General features: G+C 44.6%; 1 protein-coding gene across 1 annotated transcript; it reads right to left on the bottom strand.

The window, feature by feature from the left end:
• Window positions 1–14286: 14286 nt before the first annotated feature.
• On the bottom strand, window positions 14287–17054 carry LOC128728409 (cytosolic endo-beta-N-acetylglucosaminidase). The gene is made up of 3 exons (XM_053822032.1): window positions 17024–17054; window positions 14680–16255; window positions 14287–14614 (listed from the first exon to the last, which is right to left on the bottom strand). The coding sequence occupies exons 1-3, from the start codon at window positions 17052–17054 to the stop codon at window positions 14419–14421; spliced, it is 1803 nt and encodes a 600-aa protein (XP_053678007.1). The 3' UTR covers window positions 14287–14418.
• Between the last annotated feature and the right edge of the window lie 323 nt (window positions 17055–17377).

Here is a 17377-nt window from a genome sequence, read left to right as displayed (position 1 = left end):
TCATTTTGGCAAACAGAAAGCCTGTGTTCTTCCTACATTCTACCATGCAATAGACCCATCTACATTTAAAAGTGTTGTGCAGCTGGAGTATTATAAGTAAGAGTCCACGTGGTGCATCTTGAATTTCCATGGAATGCTACCAAGTTAGCTAACTCAAGCTTTCAATCGCGATCGATGTTACTAAGCACTCTCAGCGACACAGCCGTTAAACAATTCTCGCTACATGCGCTGTTAAGACTTCGTAGCCTTCGCTCGAGTGCACCTGACCCAGGGTTTGATTCAATGGAATCACTTCACTAAAGCGCTTCGTACGTGAAGAATTCCAACGAAATTGGGCAATGCATTGCAGGGTTCGAATGATTCCGAAAGTGGTTTTGCTGCTTTCTAGGTTGTTCAAATGAGGCTTTCTTAAATGCCTCTTAGGTACTTCAAGTGAAGAAAACACCAAATGAACACGAAACAAATGTCTGCTTCGGAAGTTGAAACGAAACGCCAGAATATGTGGTTGATTAGGTGTTCAAATATATTCAAGCGACGAAACAAAAGACTCAATCAAGTCCCTTTTCCACCAATCTAGCATCTAAAATTAGATTTGAACAGAATTTATCTCTAACACTAACGTCACGGCCATTTTTACTGCTGCTATACATTTAACCAAATTATATGTATAAAGTTTAAAGGTTTATTACAACAAAAAATAAATGCCAGTCATTTAATATGTCGTTTGTAACAAACGTTAAAAAGCAACTGCTTAATCCAAAACAAATATTTTTTCTCGGTATGTAATAAGTATTAATACGATCTCAAAGAACTGCGAAGGGTTTGAAACGTTTAATTGCGTAATGTTATCAGAAACAGGTTTTACCCAAGCATGACTAATTTGAAAATCATTATCAAGATGCAGCAGGAAAAACATTCATTATCAACATCAATAAATGAGATGCAGATTGTTTTCAAAAACAGGTATCGAAATTCAAAAGATATAAATTCTGAAAAATCATAATTTGGATTCATATCTTATCTACTGTTTTTTTAAAGAGTAAAATAATGTCTTAAGTGGAAGATCATAAAATAAAAGAGTTTAAATATGCTAAGTCTGAAGAATGAATACATATTAAAATAGCAATTTTTCATACTCTTTCCACTGTCCATGTTGTTCGCAAAGGCATGTTCGTGAAAATACGTTAATTTCTGGAGATATTGATTGCAGATATTGAGACGCAAACTCGATAAAATATCAAAAAGCATGCAAATTGAATAAAACCATTGCTTTATAGTCATTTCGACCTGTTTCGGTAGAAGTGAATCCGTTCTAATCTTAACAAAAAATCAAAAAATCCTGTTTATTTCGTTTACATCTATTGGTTGAGCATTTCAACAAAGCAAACTATGACCCAAGGCTAGTGCAAGTGCACCGAATCGAGGGATGGGGGGGTCGAAACCAACCTGGCAAGGGGTTAAAGCACAAGCAGGTGATGATGTCGAAACCCACACTTTCCACCGATAATCCCCGCTACCGGCCAGGCTCGCCTTCGTCCGTCGGTCTGTCGCAGGTATTATTATTTAATTCCATTCCACTTTATTATACATCCACCCATCAGAGATCGCTTTACGTAAAAGCCAAAGCCAGCGGTTTTCGCGACGGTTGGCCGCGGCACGAATGCGATAACCGGTTGACGGTTTTTCACGGGGGTGCTTTTAGGGCGGCGTTTTATTTGGCATTTTTTTTTTCGGTCGTTTTGCAGCCGTTTTTTTTCTCTCCTTCTTATGGTATCCCTCGCCAACGGATTTCAATCCAACCCCTTCGGGGCAGGCAAGTGTGACCTCCACCAGCCACCAGTCTGCGGAGAAGGGATTTTTTGTTGTTGGAAAAATGTAAAGACTTATGCTCGGCTTAATGTGGACACCTTCGATTTCAACGACTCCCCTTTCATCCACCTCCAAGGAGCAACATTTTTGTGTCCGTTGCGTTTTTTTACATCAAGCAACGCCCTTCCATAGGCAGCAGCGTGTGTCTGTGTGGGGTTTTACAACCTTTTCAAACTAATTCAATCCATCAGGTGGAATTCCGCAGCAAAATTCCCGATCCTCATGGGACAGTGGAACCCGGGGAAAGAAGATTTATGATTCGCGACTGGACGTGTGGGGAGGCATAACTTTCTTCGGGGCGCTTTCGATTTAAGATGCTTCTGCGAGAGATCAATAGATAGACAGAGCGAAAGTAAAAACCCGCCGTGAGAGAGGGAGAAAGATAGGGTGCGAGAAAGAATGAGAGAGAGAAAGAGAGAGAGAGACAGGCAAAGATTGAAGGCAGGGCGACCGATGAAAGTTGTATTTATTTTGTGCCGTTTTGTTTTCCTCCTACCTTCCGAGGGGCAGTTTCTTCGGTTTTATTTAATTTTTTTGCACCCTGTTTTCTTCCCACTTCTTCCCATTCCTCAGCTTCCACCCCTTTCTGATGGCTTCCTTTTTTTCTCCCCCGTCGTAATCGAAACGAAAGCGAAATTCAATCGCAAACGCGCGTGCCGTTGGGCATCGGTTTGCTTTTTCATCGTGTGATTGTTACTATTTTGCGGTATGTTTCCCGTTCCGGCCACGAGAGTGCGCTTTGAGCGATTGCTGTTGGGACTGGGGTCCTTTTTCTCACTTGACACGCACGTGATGCTGTAGCGCCGATGTTTGTGAAAGTTTGTGCTGTAATATACGCCAAACGTGCCACGAAAAGATACTCGATTTTGTTTCATCACATTGACCAACGGTATCGGTGTCTTGAACGCGATTTTTACTAAGACTCAGCCGACGGTTCCTAACAAGAAATGATTATTGTCATTAGAATATCCCTTAAGAAGACACCGATTCAATGTGCAAAGTATCATAGAGCTCCAACTCCATCAGTTCAAAAGGGAGACACATCTGTCTAAGATATTTTGTTTTTCAAATCAGTCAAATCAATCAAAGTAAGATTATTAGTGACAAGATCCTGAACTAAACAAGAAACTCGACTGTCACGTCGAAGTTGTCTTACACTACTACTTGCACCTGTTCACTACATGAACTTTTCCAGTGTAAAGGATCAGGTCAGAAAATGGAGGACCGGCAACTCGTGAACACTGGGAAACAGCCGCAATTTGGCAGCCATTTGACAGCAAGCACCTCAACGACACTATTTGGAAGAAGCTGCTTTAATGGCCTCAAAAGAGGTAACACTGGCTTGAGCTGGGTTTGATTGGTAGGGAAAAGTGTTCGGTCCCGATTCCGAGCGTTTCCGGGTTACGTTTGCTTGGTGCACGGCGGTTTGATGGGAGTCATTGGCGGTCATTATCGAGCCGTCCCCTCTGCGGGGGTTTTTCCGCTTTTCTCATACACCTTCGAGCGCAGCTGTAGCAGGGGTGGGGTGGTTTGCCGCGGGTGTGAACTGGCACGGTCCCGTACCGGCCACGGAAAATTATCGGGGGAGTGAGTTTTCGAAAGAGAAACCACATTAATGAGTCGTGCGCATTCCGCCGCCTTTGGGAGAAATCCCCCGTGAGGTGGCCATCTGGAGTGATCTTTATTGGATTTGCTCCAAAACCAACAAGAAAAAGCGTGGAAAAGAAGCATCCCTCGGTCAACGTTGGAGCTCAATTCCATTCCATTTCCTTCCGCTTTCCCATGGCGAGCAGGGTTAGGGCATTGTTTGGCGCAGCTTCCGGTGACCTTTCGGGCAGAGGTCAGCGGTAGAGTGGCTTAAGCATAAATCATCCCCTAGCCAGTTGACAAGTCGACAAACCAGATTGAGATGGTGAGATGAGACAGACGGAGAACGTGAGAATGAAAAAGAGTTGCGTAGTTTCTTCCTGTCAAGTGGCATAGGTAGACTGGACCCCGGAAGGAGCTTTTGAGAAGATAACTCCCGGACTTTGTCAGTGCTCGACTCGCCATCTGACATGATTCTGACCCTGAAAAGTATTCGTAACCAAACACTGTTCGCTTTCGCTTTCGCTTGCGTATCCAACCCGCTCCTTTTTCCGGCTATGTGATGCTTAGGTGGAATTCGCTTGCATCTCTCGTCAGCACGTACGCACCACCCACTCCTAAAGCACTCACACACTCGCTCACTCACAAGCACGCATGCAAGACACAGGTTTCCTAAACCATCTTTCCGGAGCTTCATGAGATAAAGGACATCGAAGTCAACGACAACGCAGTCCAGTATTCCCCAAGGATTTCACTGGGCTCAACTCTAATCGCTCCCCTTTTTCTCTCAAACACGCATGCACACACTCTTCCTCTATATCTCTTTCCTCGATCGATATGCCGGATCGGCCGTAGTACACTGCGTTGACATTGGGGTTTGTTTACGCGCCAAATAAACAACCCGATCGGCTCACCTTCAGGAACGATTGAAAGCAGCGCGCTCTAGCGGTCGGGATCGAAAACCAGTGAGGATGCACTCGGCGCGTTGTACCACTCGTGAGGCTGTTTTTGGCCAAAAGATAAACGGTGTGTGCACGCGCGCGCACACCACGACCGATTCGAAGCGCGGTATACTGGGAACTGACGCGTGGAGCCGTCGGTTGGTTCGCGGGGCCGCTACCGGTGAGGTTTCTTTTCTCACGGCGAGCGGTCTGACGCAGGGGGTTGTAGGGGTGAAGTGAAGCTTTTGGCGCCCTTCCTATGGTGGGGTTTGGTAACGCCGTATCTCACTCGTACGTGGTGACCACGGGCACGCTCTCTCTCTCTCTCTCTCTCTCGCTTGCGGTGTTTCTCTTTTTATAGCAGCATTTCGCGCGCTTGCTCCTTCCGTGATGTTTTACCACCGATCACCATCTTGGGCAGTGTAGAGAAACCCACTTTGTTTATGTAGATCGAGGATCGACCGATCGATTGACAGGTGTCTGAATCACACGCGTCACAATGAGTGTTTTGGTAAGATGTTTTGATCCCTCCGGTGACAGGAAGTTGACACGTTGTTTGCTATTACTTTTCACCCATCAAACCTATTGATCGGGGATTAAGAACAGAACCTTAAAGAGTTCAAAAGAATTGTTTGCGTCCTATTACTTCCGTTTTAGTAGCAGATCATTTTCTTGAACGATCGAAGGAGTTTGACACATTAAAACGTGTGTTATGAATTCCAATTTAAGCAGTTTCAAAATGCTCGTTCTTGTCAAACCCTTGCGAGAATGAAACTATAAAACACTCCTCTTCTCTAACTCCACTCTGTCGAGTGTTGTGCACCCCTGGTTCAGATGCTGCTCACGATTAGGTCTCGATCTTCAGCCCACCCAGCCTCGTCGTGGTGCTCTCGAATGGCCTTGCGCGTGCTCGCTCGCGATCGGTTGCCTAAAGGCTGCTGGGATGTTTGTCATTCAGGCTCTCGGGCGCTAACAGGAGGAGGGAGCGATCTTGAGCCCCTGCTGCCATGAATCTCCCCAGTACGGTCCCTGCGAAGCACGTTTGTTTTGTGCGTTGAAGTGCGGGGAAAAATAAATCAATATCGAAAAGCTCCGAAACGAGCCGCTGAAATGAACCGGAAGATTTGTAGCAGCAAGCGTGGAATTTTTACGTCTCACGAACGGCGATCGCTGGCGTAATGCCACCCAAATCTTATAGCGATCGTCACCGATCGAACTGAAAGGAAAAAAACCCCACCTGATCGGTCGTCGGCACTTGCGCACAAAAAGCGCGTCACATAATGCGCCCGATCGCGCACTAATTATGAAACGATCGTTAAGGTCAGCTGGGTGTTTCGATTGTCGGCCACATTTCCGAATCTCGCGGCAACGAAATCCACCCAACAGGTCGACTTTCGAATGCTGCTGCAATCACGCACCGGGCTCGAGTATCAAGCGCGCTCGAGTGCATCGTCACGCCGGTTGCAGGAGCGCGGGAAAACTCACCGCACGGCACGCAACAGCCGGGGGTGGGGGGAAGGGAAGAGAAGAGGCACCGGCGTCCACAGGCACGCTTTCCCGAAAGCCCGTTCGACTTGCGAAAAGGGTCAACTAACGCCGTCACCCGATCCGGCGAGTGAGAGTGCCGCGTGTATGGGAGCCATTTCTGTGCCAAGTTTCGTCCCATTCGCCGGACTGGGACCGTTTTAGGACCGGGCAGGCAAACCACGAGGCAAGCGGAACATGCACTGACCATATTGATATGCACGTGTCGGCGTGAATCGCCTCCGTTCGCTCTGGAACGCGCCTTTTGCGCGAGACCCAAAGGGTGTGAGAGTGGTGTTGGGAAAAGCACCAGGAGTGCGGTAGAGGGAGGGTATATGGGGTGGGGGGAGTGGGGTTATAGGAACACCGGTGGGGGAAATGTGCCAAGTAAGTTACCAGGTGCGTCAACAACGCAAAACCCCACAACCACACGCTCACACATATGCCCACTTTGTCGCTCGAAAACGAAAGACTTCACCGCAAGCGACGAACCCGCGTTTCATTTCTTTCGTCGATTGAATGGAAGTGATGATGCGCGCTGGGTGGTGGGGAGGAGTGGGGAATGGTACTAACGTTGGGTCGGACAAATCCGGTACTGCTTTCCCCTTCCTCGATGATCGCCTTAACTGCTTCATCAAGCCACTCCGCAGCCCAAACGGACGTGGGTCGCACACGCAAGAATGTAACCGCGTCGAGCCCCGATTTGAGGGGTGCCAGGGGTTAGCAGGGGTGCAGTGCAGCTGCGTTTAGAAGTGGGGAAAATGCGTGGCTGTAGTGGCTGCGCATTTAGGGAGCGCGGAATTTGCGCAGCCACTGCTCTCAAACACGTGGCCCTCGAAGGAGGTCTCGTGTGAACAATCGCGGCAAGAGGAAGGGTTAGCAAAGAATGGGAGCACCCAGCCTCGTGTCTGGTGCGCAACGGACTGTAAAGGGTGAATGTGCTCGTTTGAACGAGGAGCTCAAGCAGATGACAGAACTAGTTCATCTGCTAACGACATATGTCGGTTTCGTCACGAGATGCGAACAGTTGAATCGGGTTGCAGATGCAGTTGTTGATGATGTTGATGACGTTGATGATGGTATGGAATGGATGGATGGAGAAGGAGAAAAGGCGAGAGAGAGAGAGAGGAGAGTCCTCTAGTAGGTGAAATATTATGGGAAATTCTAATTAGAGAAAAACACGCTATTGCTTAGCAAGAAAATACCTTTTTATCATTTTATATATCTTTATTAAACTTATTTAAGACGTTTTCAGGATCATGTAAATTAATATTTAATAAATGAGGTATGATTATGTTGAGTTTTTAATGGCATTCATTAGTAATTTGTATTGTGATCTGCAACTCATTCACTTTTAACGTAAAACGCATTTCAACTCGAAATGTTGCTTGTTTTAATAAATTTGTTTTTTGCCTTAGATTACTTTTATAAATTCATCGTAGTAGGATTTCCAGCTTTAATCAGCAGCGCGATGATTAATGTACAATTTCACAGGTTAGCTTCGGACGAATAACACAAAAAAACTCATTTCATTCGATTGCTTCCGGAACCGGGCGTGCCTTGGCATTTATCGATTTTATTTGTTTTTCTGCTCATCCGCATGCGATATCCAAATGTGTTGCTTAACCCTCAGCCATCAGTGCGATTGTTGATTGCGCGCGATCCAACGAATCACTAACAATGCGATTAATTGATTTCTATTTGCGCCTAATTGGGCTGTCGAGGGGCAACAAATTGCGAAAAGGTTGCGCATTTATGGAGCCCCTATCGAAGCGGCTTTTGCCAATGCATTTTTCTGCCACCCTTTGCCGTTTGTTGTTCACTAGTTGCTGCAAACTAAAGCTGTGGTTTCTCGAGATTGTTTGATCGTTTCTTGCTGTAGATCTGCTTGATTGTTTCTTGCCGCATTTTGAGCAGCTTCCCTTAAGCTTGCGGTTGCTTCTATATTTTTGTATGCCCGTTTTCCATATGTGCGTGCGTTCGTTGAATATTTCACATCCACCGTGTGTTCACCCCTTCCCCCTTCTCTTCCCCCTTCCATTACCATCCCACCCCCACCCCGTTTTGTAGGGAAAAACAGAGCGGTTCGTAATTAGAGCGCGTTCATTAGCGAACTGCCGCGACGGCACTGAATCCAAACGCTTCAACATGCTATGCTAATTAACACCGAAAGCAAAAGATAGGCCACGGCCTAAGACACCCTGCGGGAGAACAAAGGGGCGTTCACAGGCGTGTTCTTACCTTCTTAAAGTCACCGCATTATGGTGGGAAAGGGCACATATGATGACGCTGGCCCCGTTGTAGGTGTGTCATCTTTAGAATTCCTTGAAATCAAGTGTTCTAGGAGACGCAGGGCTTCTCCAGGTGCCGCAAGGCTTCATCGGAGCGTGGTACACTTTTTTGATAGCTAAAATGGTTTAGCATAAAGCCCGAAAACCAGTACCCATCGTAACACAAATTACCTCCTTAAAAGTGCAAATAAATGCTGACCTTTTACAAAAAAAAGCTCACCAGTGCGCACAAAAGTGAACAAAACCCAATCAAACGTGCACCGATTAGAGGACCAAAAAAGCAACCTACCATGGTCACGGGAAATGCGAGATCAAGTGTGTCAATCCGGCAACGGCATGCATCCCCCTAGAGCAAGTGCCTCACTGCTTGGTAGATCTCCCTTTTTAACGCCCTAACGCATGTGGACGTGGAATGAAGCGATTTCTCCACTATCATCTCGTTCGCCGGACGCGAGATGAAGCGGAACAAAAGGCTACTTCCGTGGTTCATCGTTTCGATTTCGGCGAGTTTCCCGCGGAGAGGAGTACGAAACACCGGACACCAGGGGGCGCTGCGATGAAGCGACGGAACGGATGGCGAACGGTGCGGGAGAACGGAGTTTCGGTCAGTGCGGAAGCGAAACGGAAGGAAAAAGTACTTTCATCTCGAAAGCTAAAGAGAAAGTGAAGAGCCCCCCCCCCACTCCCACTCGCCACAGGCTTTCCCTTCCCCTCTCACTCCCCAGCGCGATGGAGACGAACGTTGAGGACGAGGTTTGGGTCGCCACCATAACGGAAAACCGGACGACGGCACCCATCTCGAGGGTTCGTCAGCTGGTTGTCGGTGACGTCGTTGTCGCCGTCGGATCGCTATTTTGTTTGACTCATTTGCATGGGTCAAGCCACCGGGAGAATAGACCGGGGGAGCAGTTTGCCCTTGTCGGGTTTGGAAACGTCCGTGCGGTGTCCGGAAACGGAACGCGGAACCCGGAACAACGCCATAATCGCGCGCTGAATGTGACTGTGGAGAAAGAAAGCTCCCGCAATCTGTAGCATGCCGTTTGTGGTCACGTTCCCTAGCCACTATCTCTGGGGAAACCGCATTGTGAGGTAGGGATGGTCATAACGCTGTTATGCACCTAATTTTATCAAATTCAGACTAAGTGTATAAGCCGTACAACTAACAGTTGGGTTACATATGCGGTTGTATATTACAAATGCGATTTATATTTGCATTTCTAGATTTAATATTTGGCGTTCTTGAAAGACCCCATTTATGTATGAATTCATTTTTTCGGAATTTCATTAATGTTGAGGCATGAAAATGATAGTAATAAGGTCATATATTTCTATTTTCTCATGAGCACATAATTGAATAAATTACGAAAAAGCTTTTTAATCCACGTTAACAATCGAGTTTTGTATTTTTTTTAATAAACAACATTGTTCTTTTTACGTATAGGAAGGCGTTGATATTGCAAAAAAAAATCCGTAAGAATTTACAGTGCCACATGTTTAGCTTCTAAAATTTTCTAATCAATACCGCATCAAATAACTTCACGGTAGCTTTGACACTATTTGAGTAAAAATACCTACATTTCCCAGTTTTCCTCTAATCCTGTATTTTTTGGCTTTCACAGCAATTTGGCTGCTTACCTCCTGTATTAGAAAATATAAAATATTTCCTAATAAAGATTCTAAAAATGTGGTTTTATTTTTTCTCTTTTCACACCATTTTTTACTCACCATCGTGATTTGGTGGAAATTATTGTTTGTGAGATATTTTATATGAATTTAATATTTTAACCATGCGACTAAGCCGTTGTACAAAAATATAAAAACAACCCAAACGATATTACTTAAAAGGTCAAACAATCCTGAGGTGCCTTAGACCTTCAGAATTCTTCTCAGAAATTATGGTAATTAGGAAAAGCTATTTCGAGAACATTTTGACCCTTCGAGGTCCCCGGCAGCGCCATAGTTGCTTTGCGAGCACAGGCGAGGTTGTGTACGCATAAAAAAAAATGACCCTGTGAAAAACGAGGCTGTGTAAGTGCAGCTCTGACTTCTCGCTACGCCGTAACCTGCAACGCATGCTCTGCTCGTGCAGCAGCAAGTTTGTGGACACACTGGAGTGGCCGGACGGGGGAGGGGAGATGCGGCTTTTGTTATGTGTTCGCCTGCATCCTCGCTTATCGTGCGCAACACTCTGTAGAGAAGGGGGATGGCCCATGTAATGCTGTAATCGCAACTGCTGCCCATAAGATGCCGCAGCTTTCGCACGCAAAGATGAAGATTACGTGAAGAGGCCCCCCCCGGGGGGGAAAGGTTTGAAGCGCGGTGTAGTGAGCGGTGGAGTCGCAGATGGTAGCAAATAAAACACCTCGAGCTCTAGTGTCTGCAGCTGGATCAACAATCAAAATTTTAGGAGGCACAAAATCATCGGTTTGAGCAAGTGATGATGAAGATGGCTCAATTTAATGTTTATTTAAGATGCTGCGAGGTTCTTATTCTGCTAGATGACACCTGTCAAACATGGGGTTAGAGATATTGGTTTCGGTGATGGATGTTGCTCGATCTTTTTTCCCTCTCAGCCTGCAATATGCGTTTTTGAAGACACGTTTTTCATCATTCCACATGATTTCCTGCCAGAGACGATGCCTCCTCTACACACGGAGGTGTTCGATGCAAAAAAAGGCCACGATCGAAGTAGAAAGCAAGAAAGGTAAAGCAATGCAGGAAAGTGATCCGAGAGAGCAAAAAAAACTCAAATTTCCACATTTTCCGTTGATTGTCATATATTTTCACCCACCTTATCGTGGTTCGTTTTCTTGTGCATTACTTTCTCGGCCAGCAGATTGAGTTTTACTGCCGTTTCATCGGTCTTTCCAACTCGGTATTATATTTTTGATTTAAAAAAAACAGTTTAATGAATGTGTATGATGCAAATTCGATCCGTTCAATACGAATAGCTCCCCACTGTTAACCAGACGTACGAATTCACAAAGCCAAATGAAACTTGGTTGTTGCGTGATCAGTTGGGTTTGAAAACTTCAGCGGAAGATGAGACTCGGTCGCTAACCAAAAATAAAATAAATTTATTTAGGACTACTCGTTAAGTAACACTACACTGATACGATCTTCATGTACATCACTGATGCGTTGATGTCGTTCGACGTAATCTACATTAAACCCCGATAATTTATCATATTTGATTTATTTTTTTATCATTCCCCAAAGAGCTATAAAGAGGAGGGAGAGATTCAAATTGGCGGGAAAATTCTAATAAAGTCAGTACGAGATCATCATTAAATCATTGAGATCTCATTATTAATCATTCTCATTAATTAGATCATCATCATTAATCAATATTTTTACTGCAATTTTTTTGTGAATAGATCGAAAAAAATGGATAAATCCTTAAATTTATACAAACCTGTTGTTTTGATTTAATAGGTTAAACGTTGCTTTGTTATAACCAATATTCTAAGCAAAGCGAAGAATTATAAAGGGGTTTCAAAGCAATGATGGCTACTAGCTTGTGATGCAAGGTCCATTTAACATTATTAAACATATTTTGCCAATAAAGGAAAAGAAAACTGATGAGTGATAGGGAGATCCGTTAGTTATCAGAAGCGAGACGAGAAAAACAATTATTCATTCGATTTGCTGTACTCATATATCGACGAAATAAAACACCGGTTTGCTCTGCGGATAATAGCTTGAACAAATACAATTGGTCTTCCAATAACCATTACATTTTACAAATAGTTTTAAGACATGAATATGACCAAGGCGCAAATTCAAGCATGCTACAAACAGATGCAGCTTAATAGAATTCATTAAACACATTGACATTAGATAACAAAAATTAGATGCTGAATTAGCTAAGTTATTTTATTGTTTAAAACGGCGACAAATCACAGAGAAAGAGGCATATGATAGGCAGCTTTCGTATATTTTGTAATTTATATGTTATATGATGTGCTTCAAAAATAATATAAAACAATCGCAAGATAGTATACTGCTTTGGCGTAGATTGCAAGTATACAGAGGAAATGAACTAGTATAAAATTGCTTCGTTTGCTGACTGGCTATTCCTAGCCTATGTCTTATCATCGTCAGTGTGTCTCATGTTTGGTCTGAATTCTATACAACTGCATTATTTGCATGCATATCTCTACTTGACCTCAGCCTGAATGCATCTAACCTCCTTTTCCTGTCCCCCTTTATGTTTGTTAAAGGCAGAAGCATACAAGGCCTCCTTTATTTTCTTACTTAGATCGAAATGGAACTCATACTGACTGCAGTAGTCATTACTGAGACTGACCAACCAGCTGGTTATGCATTTTATCCATTTATAACGAATTGCCAGAGGTCCTTAATCAACACGTTAAAACTGCAAAAGGCTTAGCGTACTTTCTTTTGCCAGGCGTATGAAATTAAGTCCGCCAGCATGCATTCCGTCTAAATTTAGCTGTTGTGACAACCCGACAATACACCCAAGCACGCCCAAGGTACAAATCAGGAATACTTTCGTCCACCCTTACTGGCATGCTAATGTTACCGGCCCTAAGGTTGCTACTGCCATAATGCATGAAATTCCGCAACCATTTGATGCCGACTCCTCTGATCTAGCGTTTCCGGTTCACATGTACGCCTTCAGCGAATGTCATTGGTCTCCATCGCAACCAATGGAACTGTTAGCTATGGAAGGTGAAAGTATACAACAAAATAAGCGTGCGGCACGTGGTACGAATTTTGGGGGTCCTATCCTGTCCGTCAGACATTCTCAAATTTACGCAATCAGCCAGAGGAACTAAACATTCCAAACTATCACGCCGAAGGCGGTAGGAATCGGAGAGACCTCCACATACCAATGGTATGCGGTCATTCTCGTCATGATCATCACCACAATGTCAATCCAAAGCACACGCGTTCGCCTCGCGTAGCCATCGTGCGTTTATGCGATGTTGTACGAACCGCTAAACCTGTTTGCCGTCCTTCCAGTATGAGAAGAAAGATCGAAAAAAAATCATAAACTAAACAACCATACGCTGTTGGTAATGTAATGCGAAGGCAACTTCGAAAACAAATGTATTAAACGAATCCACACGTGCCACCATTCGCCTTGTTTAAGTGGACGCAGTTTGGAGACTCATTTTTAGCCAACATCTTCGGGACGTTTAAAAGCGCTGGGGGCGAATGGATTTCGATGCCACCGAGACGATGTGTATGGAGAGTTATGCTTTCCAGTGGTTAGAGTTGACTTTGACGAGATCTTGGATCAGAAAGGGACCGCTTTTTGAGACCTTGGCAGCAGTGAGAGGTTAAGAGCAGCCTCTACGCTTGAATTAAAGCGACGGTTGCATTTTTGTATCATCGAGGTGTTCGATCGTACCTCGCACGAATAATAAGCTTAAAGTTGTGGCTTTTAATGGTTAATAATTAAATATACCAGTAGAATCGCATTATTGAGTTGCTATTATTTGATTAAGTTACTGAAAAGTCATTTCATTTAAATATAAAAAATCAGAAATCCTTAGTAGTTATGAGTTTTTTTTTCAATAAAGGATTTTTGTAAAAAAAAAGAATGGGCTGTACGGGAGCCATCATAAGTTTCGTATCGTAATTTGTTTTTTAACGTAAGAAAAAGCTTATGTATCAGATTTCAATTCAAACACTAGTTTTGCTCGAGTTGTTCGGTATTCCAGTTATATGGAAGCTATCCCTTTGCAAATAATCTAGCTGAAACTTCGAAACTCATTTGTTTGAGCAATCAATCGTCTATGGAATGTCTTGTGATTGGAATCTTAGCCTCATCTATCACATATAAAAGAAAGGAGATAAGCTATAATACAGCAAATACAGGGGTACTACAGTGTTGATTATCGCCTATAAGATCTTCTGCCTTGAAACTCTCAGAGAGGATTCCGAAACGGAAAATCATCCGCTGACCAGATTTTCACCAAGCGACAGATCTTGAGGATGATGGCGGAAGTATTGATAGTAGTAACATTTGATCGTGGGTTTACCTCGGCAGTGATATTGTAAAATAATGGATACGAGCGTGTTACCTGTAACAAATAAGCACATTTATTGTCTTCGAATACACAAATTGGAACACAGGCGGCATCATCCGGGATTCATGCTTCATTCTGGTTCTTAGTACGTTAGAGATTGATATAGCAAGGAGCCTGCTGGCCTGGGGAAAGCATGCTCTATCGTTATTCAGGACGTTCGAAAGAGAGCACGGTGCGCTGGGCCAGATATTGACGATGTGCCGGTAAACCGGCCTGCAGATGAACAGCCCCAAGCAGCGCGTAGTCTGCGGTGTGTGCCGTTTGATCCTTGTGCAGTTTAAGGCCTATGTCGACAATACGGATGCCCAAAGGAAGCTTCTCCGCAGACAGGTAGTAATATCTGTGCGAAAAGTATAACATTGATCAACAGGAGGGGTTTTACAATTTAAGATCAACCGTACCGACCTTATGTCCCAGCCGTTGATCGTGTCCGCCAAAGGAAGCTGAGATGTCGCACCAAGTTTCAGCAGCTGCAAGGATTCCTCTTTGTCCAGCGGTATGGCACGCATCTCGTTCGGTCGACCACTCACGTGACAGTCCCTGTCGGAGCATACGATACGGGTGCACTCATAGCGCCGCGGACAGTACGCCTTTAGAATCAGTGCGAGATCTACGCCGGTTGGGTTGCTGCGCCGGTAGGCATAACAGACGATCAGATCCTTTTCGCAGGAAAAGTCACACGCAAACAGGCGCTTATCGTGCTCAACGTTCCGCAGCTTTAGGCAGGAACCTCCGTCGAGTGCCTCGTTGAAATGATGCGTCCAGTGAGACAGCGGATCGTTGCTTGTTTCAAACTCCAGCGGTGGATTGTAGGGAATCGTAGGCTGATAGTTCTGCTTGGCCAGGTTGAACCAGCATTGGTCCGATTGAATCTTGCCGAGGCGTTTATAGAACTTACCCGACCCGAGACAAAACGAGCTATAAAAAGGAAGCTGCAGCGGACCCCGGATGTACAGATGGCGCCACAATCGGTTCCAAAAGCGATCGTTCATCTGAAGGAACTGCACATTGCGGTCGTCGGGTTCGATCAGATCCCGATTGGAGCTCGCCTCAAGTGATTCGAAGGTCCAGCCGGGTGCAAACAATGCGACCGAGAAGCGAAATGCCATCACCTGCTCGAGGGGCGCATTCGTATCCATTTGGGCTCTTTGGCTACGCCCGAATACATCGATGCCGACAAACACGTCCACCCGGCGCTCAGGGCAGTAGTTGCGAATGTAGTTCTCCGTGCGCTCCAACTTTTGCCGGTTCCAGGCGTAATTGAGGAAGATTCCGTCGCAAGCCAAAAAGAACGCATCGTTCACATTATTCAGTTCGTTCTGCCAGTCCACCCGGCCACTTTTGGCGATCGCATCGTACCAGATAACCAAACTACCCGGTATTTCTCGATGACACCGCTCTGTCAGCAGGCGCACAAAGTCACATAGCATGTCGATCTTGGACGGATCCAACCCATACTCGATGTTGAGCAGCCATCCATGGAACTGGCACACCTTCGACACGCGTACGAGAGCGTCAACCACGCGGGACATGAATTCTTCTGACTGGAGGATATCCCGCAGGAGCTGGGCGTTCTGCTGCTCGATTATCAGTGTTCCAATCACTTTGACGCCGTTCCTGTGCGCACAGTTCAGCCATTGGAGCGTCGGAACGGTCACGAAGTTGTGACTGAAGTAGCAGAAAATGTCTATCGCCGCCCAGTTGTAGAACCGGTAGTCCACCCACTGGCCCTCACCTTGCACGCCGTTGATGTACTTGTCGTTCAGATAGTTACCCTTGAAATCGTGACACAGCAGCACTTGCGGTCGGGCCTCGTTGTCAACGTACGCTATTGGCTCGTCCTTAAAATCCAGCACCTGATAGCGATCGCCTAGGTGCCGCGAGCGGGATCTTGGCGCGATCGGTTCCACAAGGTTCTTCCACGGGCTGTCGAAATTCAGCAGCGCTTGCAGTGACAGGATCGGCTGACACGTTTGATGATCTGTACGAAGAGACATATTGTAGACGACTATTGTCGATGTCGGTCTAGTCAGCCGTACGGCACCAAAACCACCATGTCCGCCTGGTTGTACGATAAGGCAACGATATGACTGGTGCTAAGCTTTTTTCCCTGTAAAATGAATGGAACAATTCTATTCTCTTGCGCTTCCTTAAAAGGTTTTTTTTATCTTAAATACAGTTCCACGTCGATGAGCCGGAGTGTTCACTAGTAACAGTATGCGCCCTGCTCATGCACAAAGAAATGCAATTTTCTAACTATCGCGTGAGAGTCAGGAAGCGATAACGCCAATTACGCTCTAGCCCTAGCGTTATATTCTAATCGTATATTTTAGAAGGACCTTTGCACACATGAGGAATTCATTCAATGTAACTGCAGCGTTTAAAAGCGAGTTCAGCACGAGTCAATACCGCAGTCACGTGGCATTTGTGTTAGAAATATTCAACCGCAAGCCACTGTTTATTGTGTTTCCTTAAAGCAAGCATGGAAGATTCTTTAATGAAATAATACAATACATAGATAAGTAAATATAAGCCCAACGTAAAAGTAAACTAGGTGCTCAATTCTTTGCCTTTGAGTGAGTTGAAAGATTTTGAAGAATACATAATGAGTTGAATATATAGAAAACAATGTAATATTTTGTTTCTTTAAATTTCATATAAATAGACTTTTGTCGAAGGTATAATAAATAACGGTTCAATAAAAATTTGCAAAATTGAATATTCTGTGAAAAAAAATGCTATTACTCACAGGAGCTATCACAATCACTTTTTATATCCATACCTCACACTTTCAGTAGAAAAGTAAAAAGACTTAACTTAATGACAGCAATGCAAAGACTGATAACAAATAGATATGGTGCAATAGAACAGTTACTCTCAGGGATAAAACACTGCGGTTTTCGTTCTTCATGCAGTATTTGCTTTCCGCTAAATTGTTAACAATGATGTGTCAAGTCCAGCTAGTAAAAACATGAATAACAGCATTTATCTACAAGTTCCTTGCTGCTATATGATTCGTATTATCGAAAAAATATTTTTTTCCTATATATAAACAGTTCATTTTTCATAATTGATGTCACTGATTGTAAAACTGACACATTGA

Source organism: Anopheles nili, chromosome X (genome assembly GCF_943737925.1).
Source record: "Anopheles nili chromosome X, idAnoNiliSN_F5_01, whole genome shotgun sequence".
In the NCBI taxonomy this organism is placed as follows: Eukaryota; Metazoa; Arthropoda; class Insecta; order Diptera; family Culicidae; genus Anopheles; species Anopheles nili.
The sequence above is the reverse complement of the archived record's forward strand: the minus strand, read 5'-3'. Positions and strand labels throughout refer to the sequence as shown.

Bases quoted from the DNA above. Each gene is read 5' to 3' on its own strand.
- LOC128728409 (XM_053822032.1), bottom strand. From the start codon at position 17,054: ATGGATATAAAAAGTGATTGTGATAGCTCCT. The intron at 16,256-17,023 runs GTGAGTAATAGC...CTCTTCGTACAG, and splicing joins AAGTGATTGTGATAGCTCCT to ATCATCAAACGTGTCAGCCG. The intron at 14,615-14,679 runs GTCGGTACGGTT...CTTTTCGCACAG, and splicing joins ATCAACGGCTGGGACATAAG to ATATTACTACCTGTCTGCGG.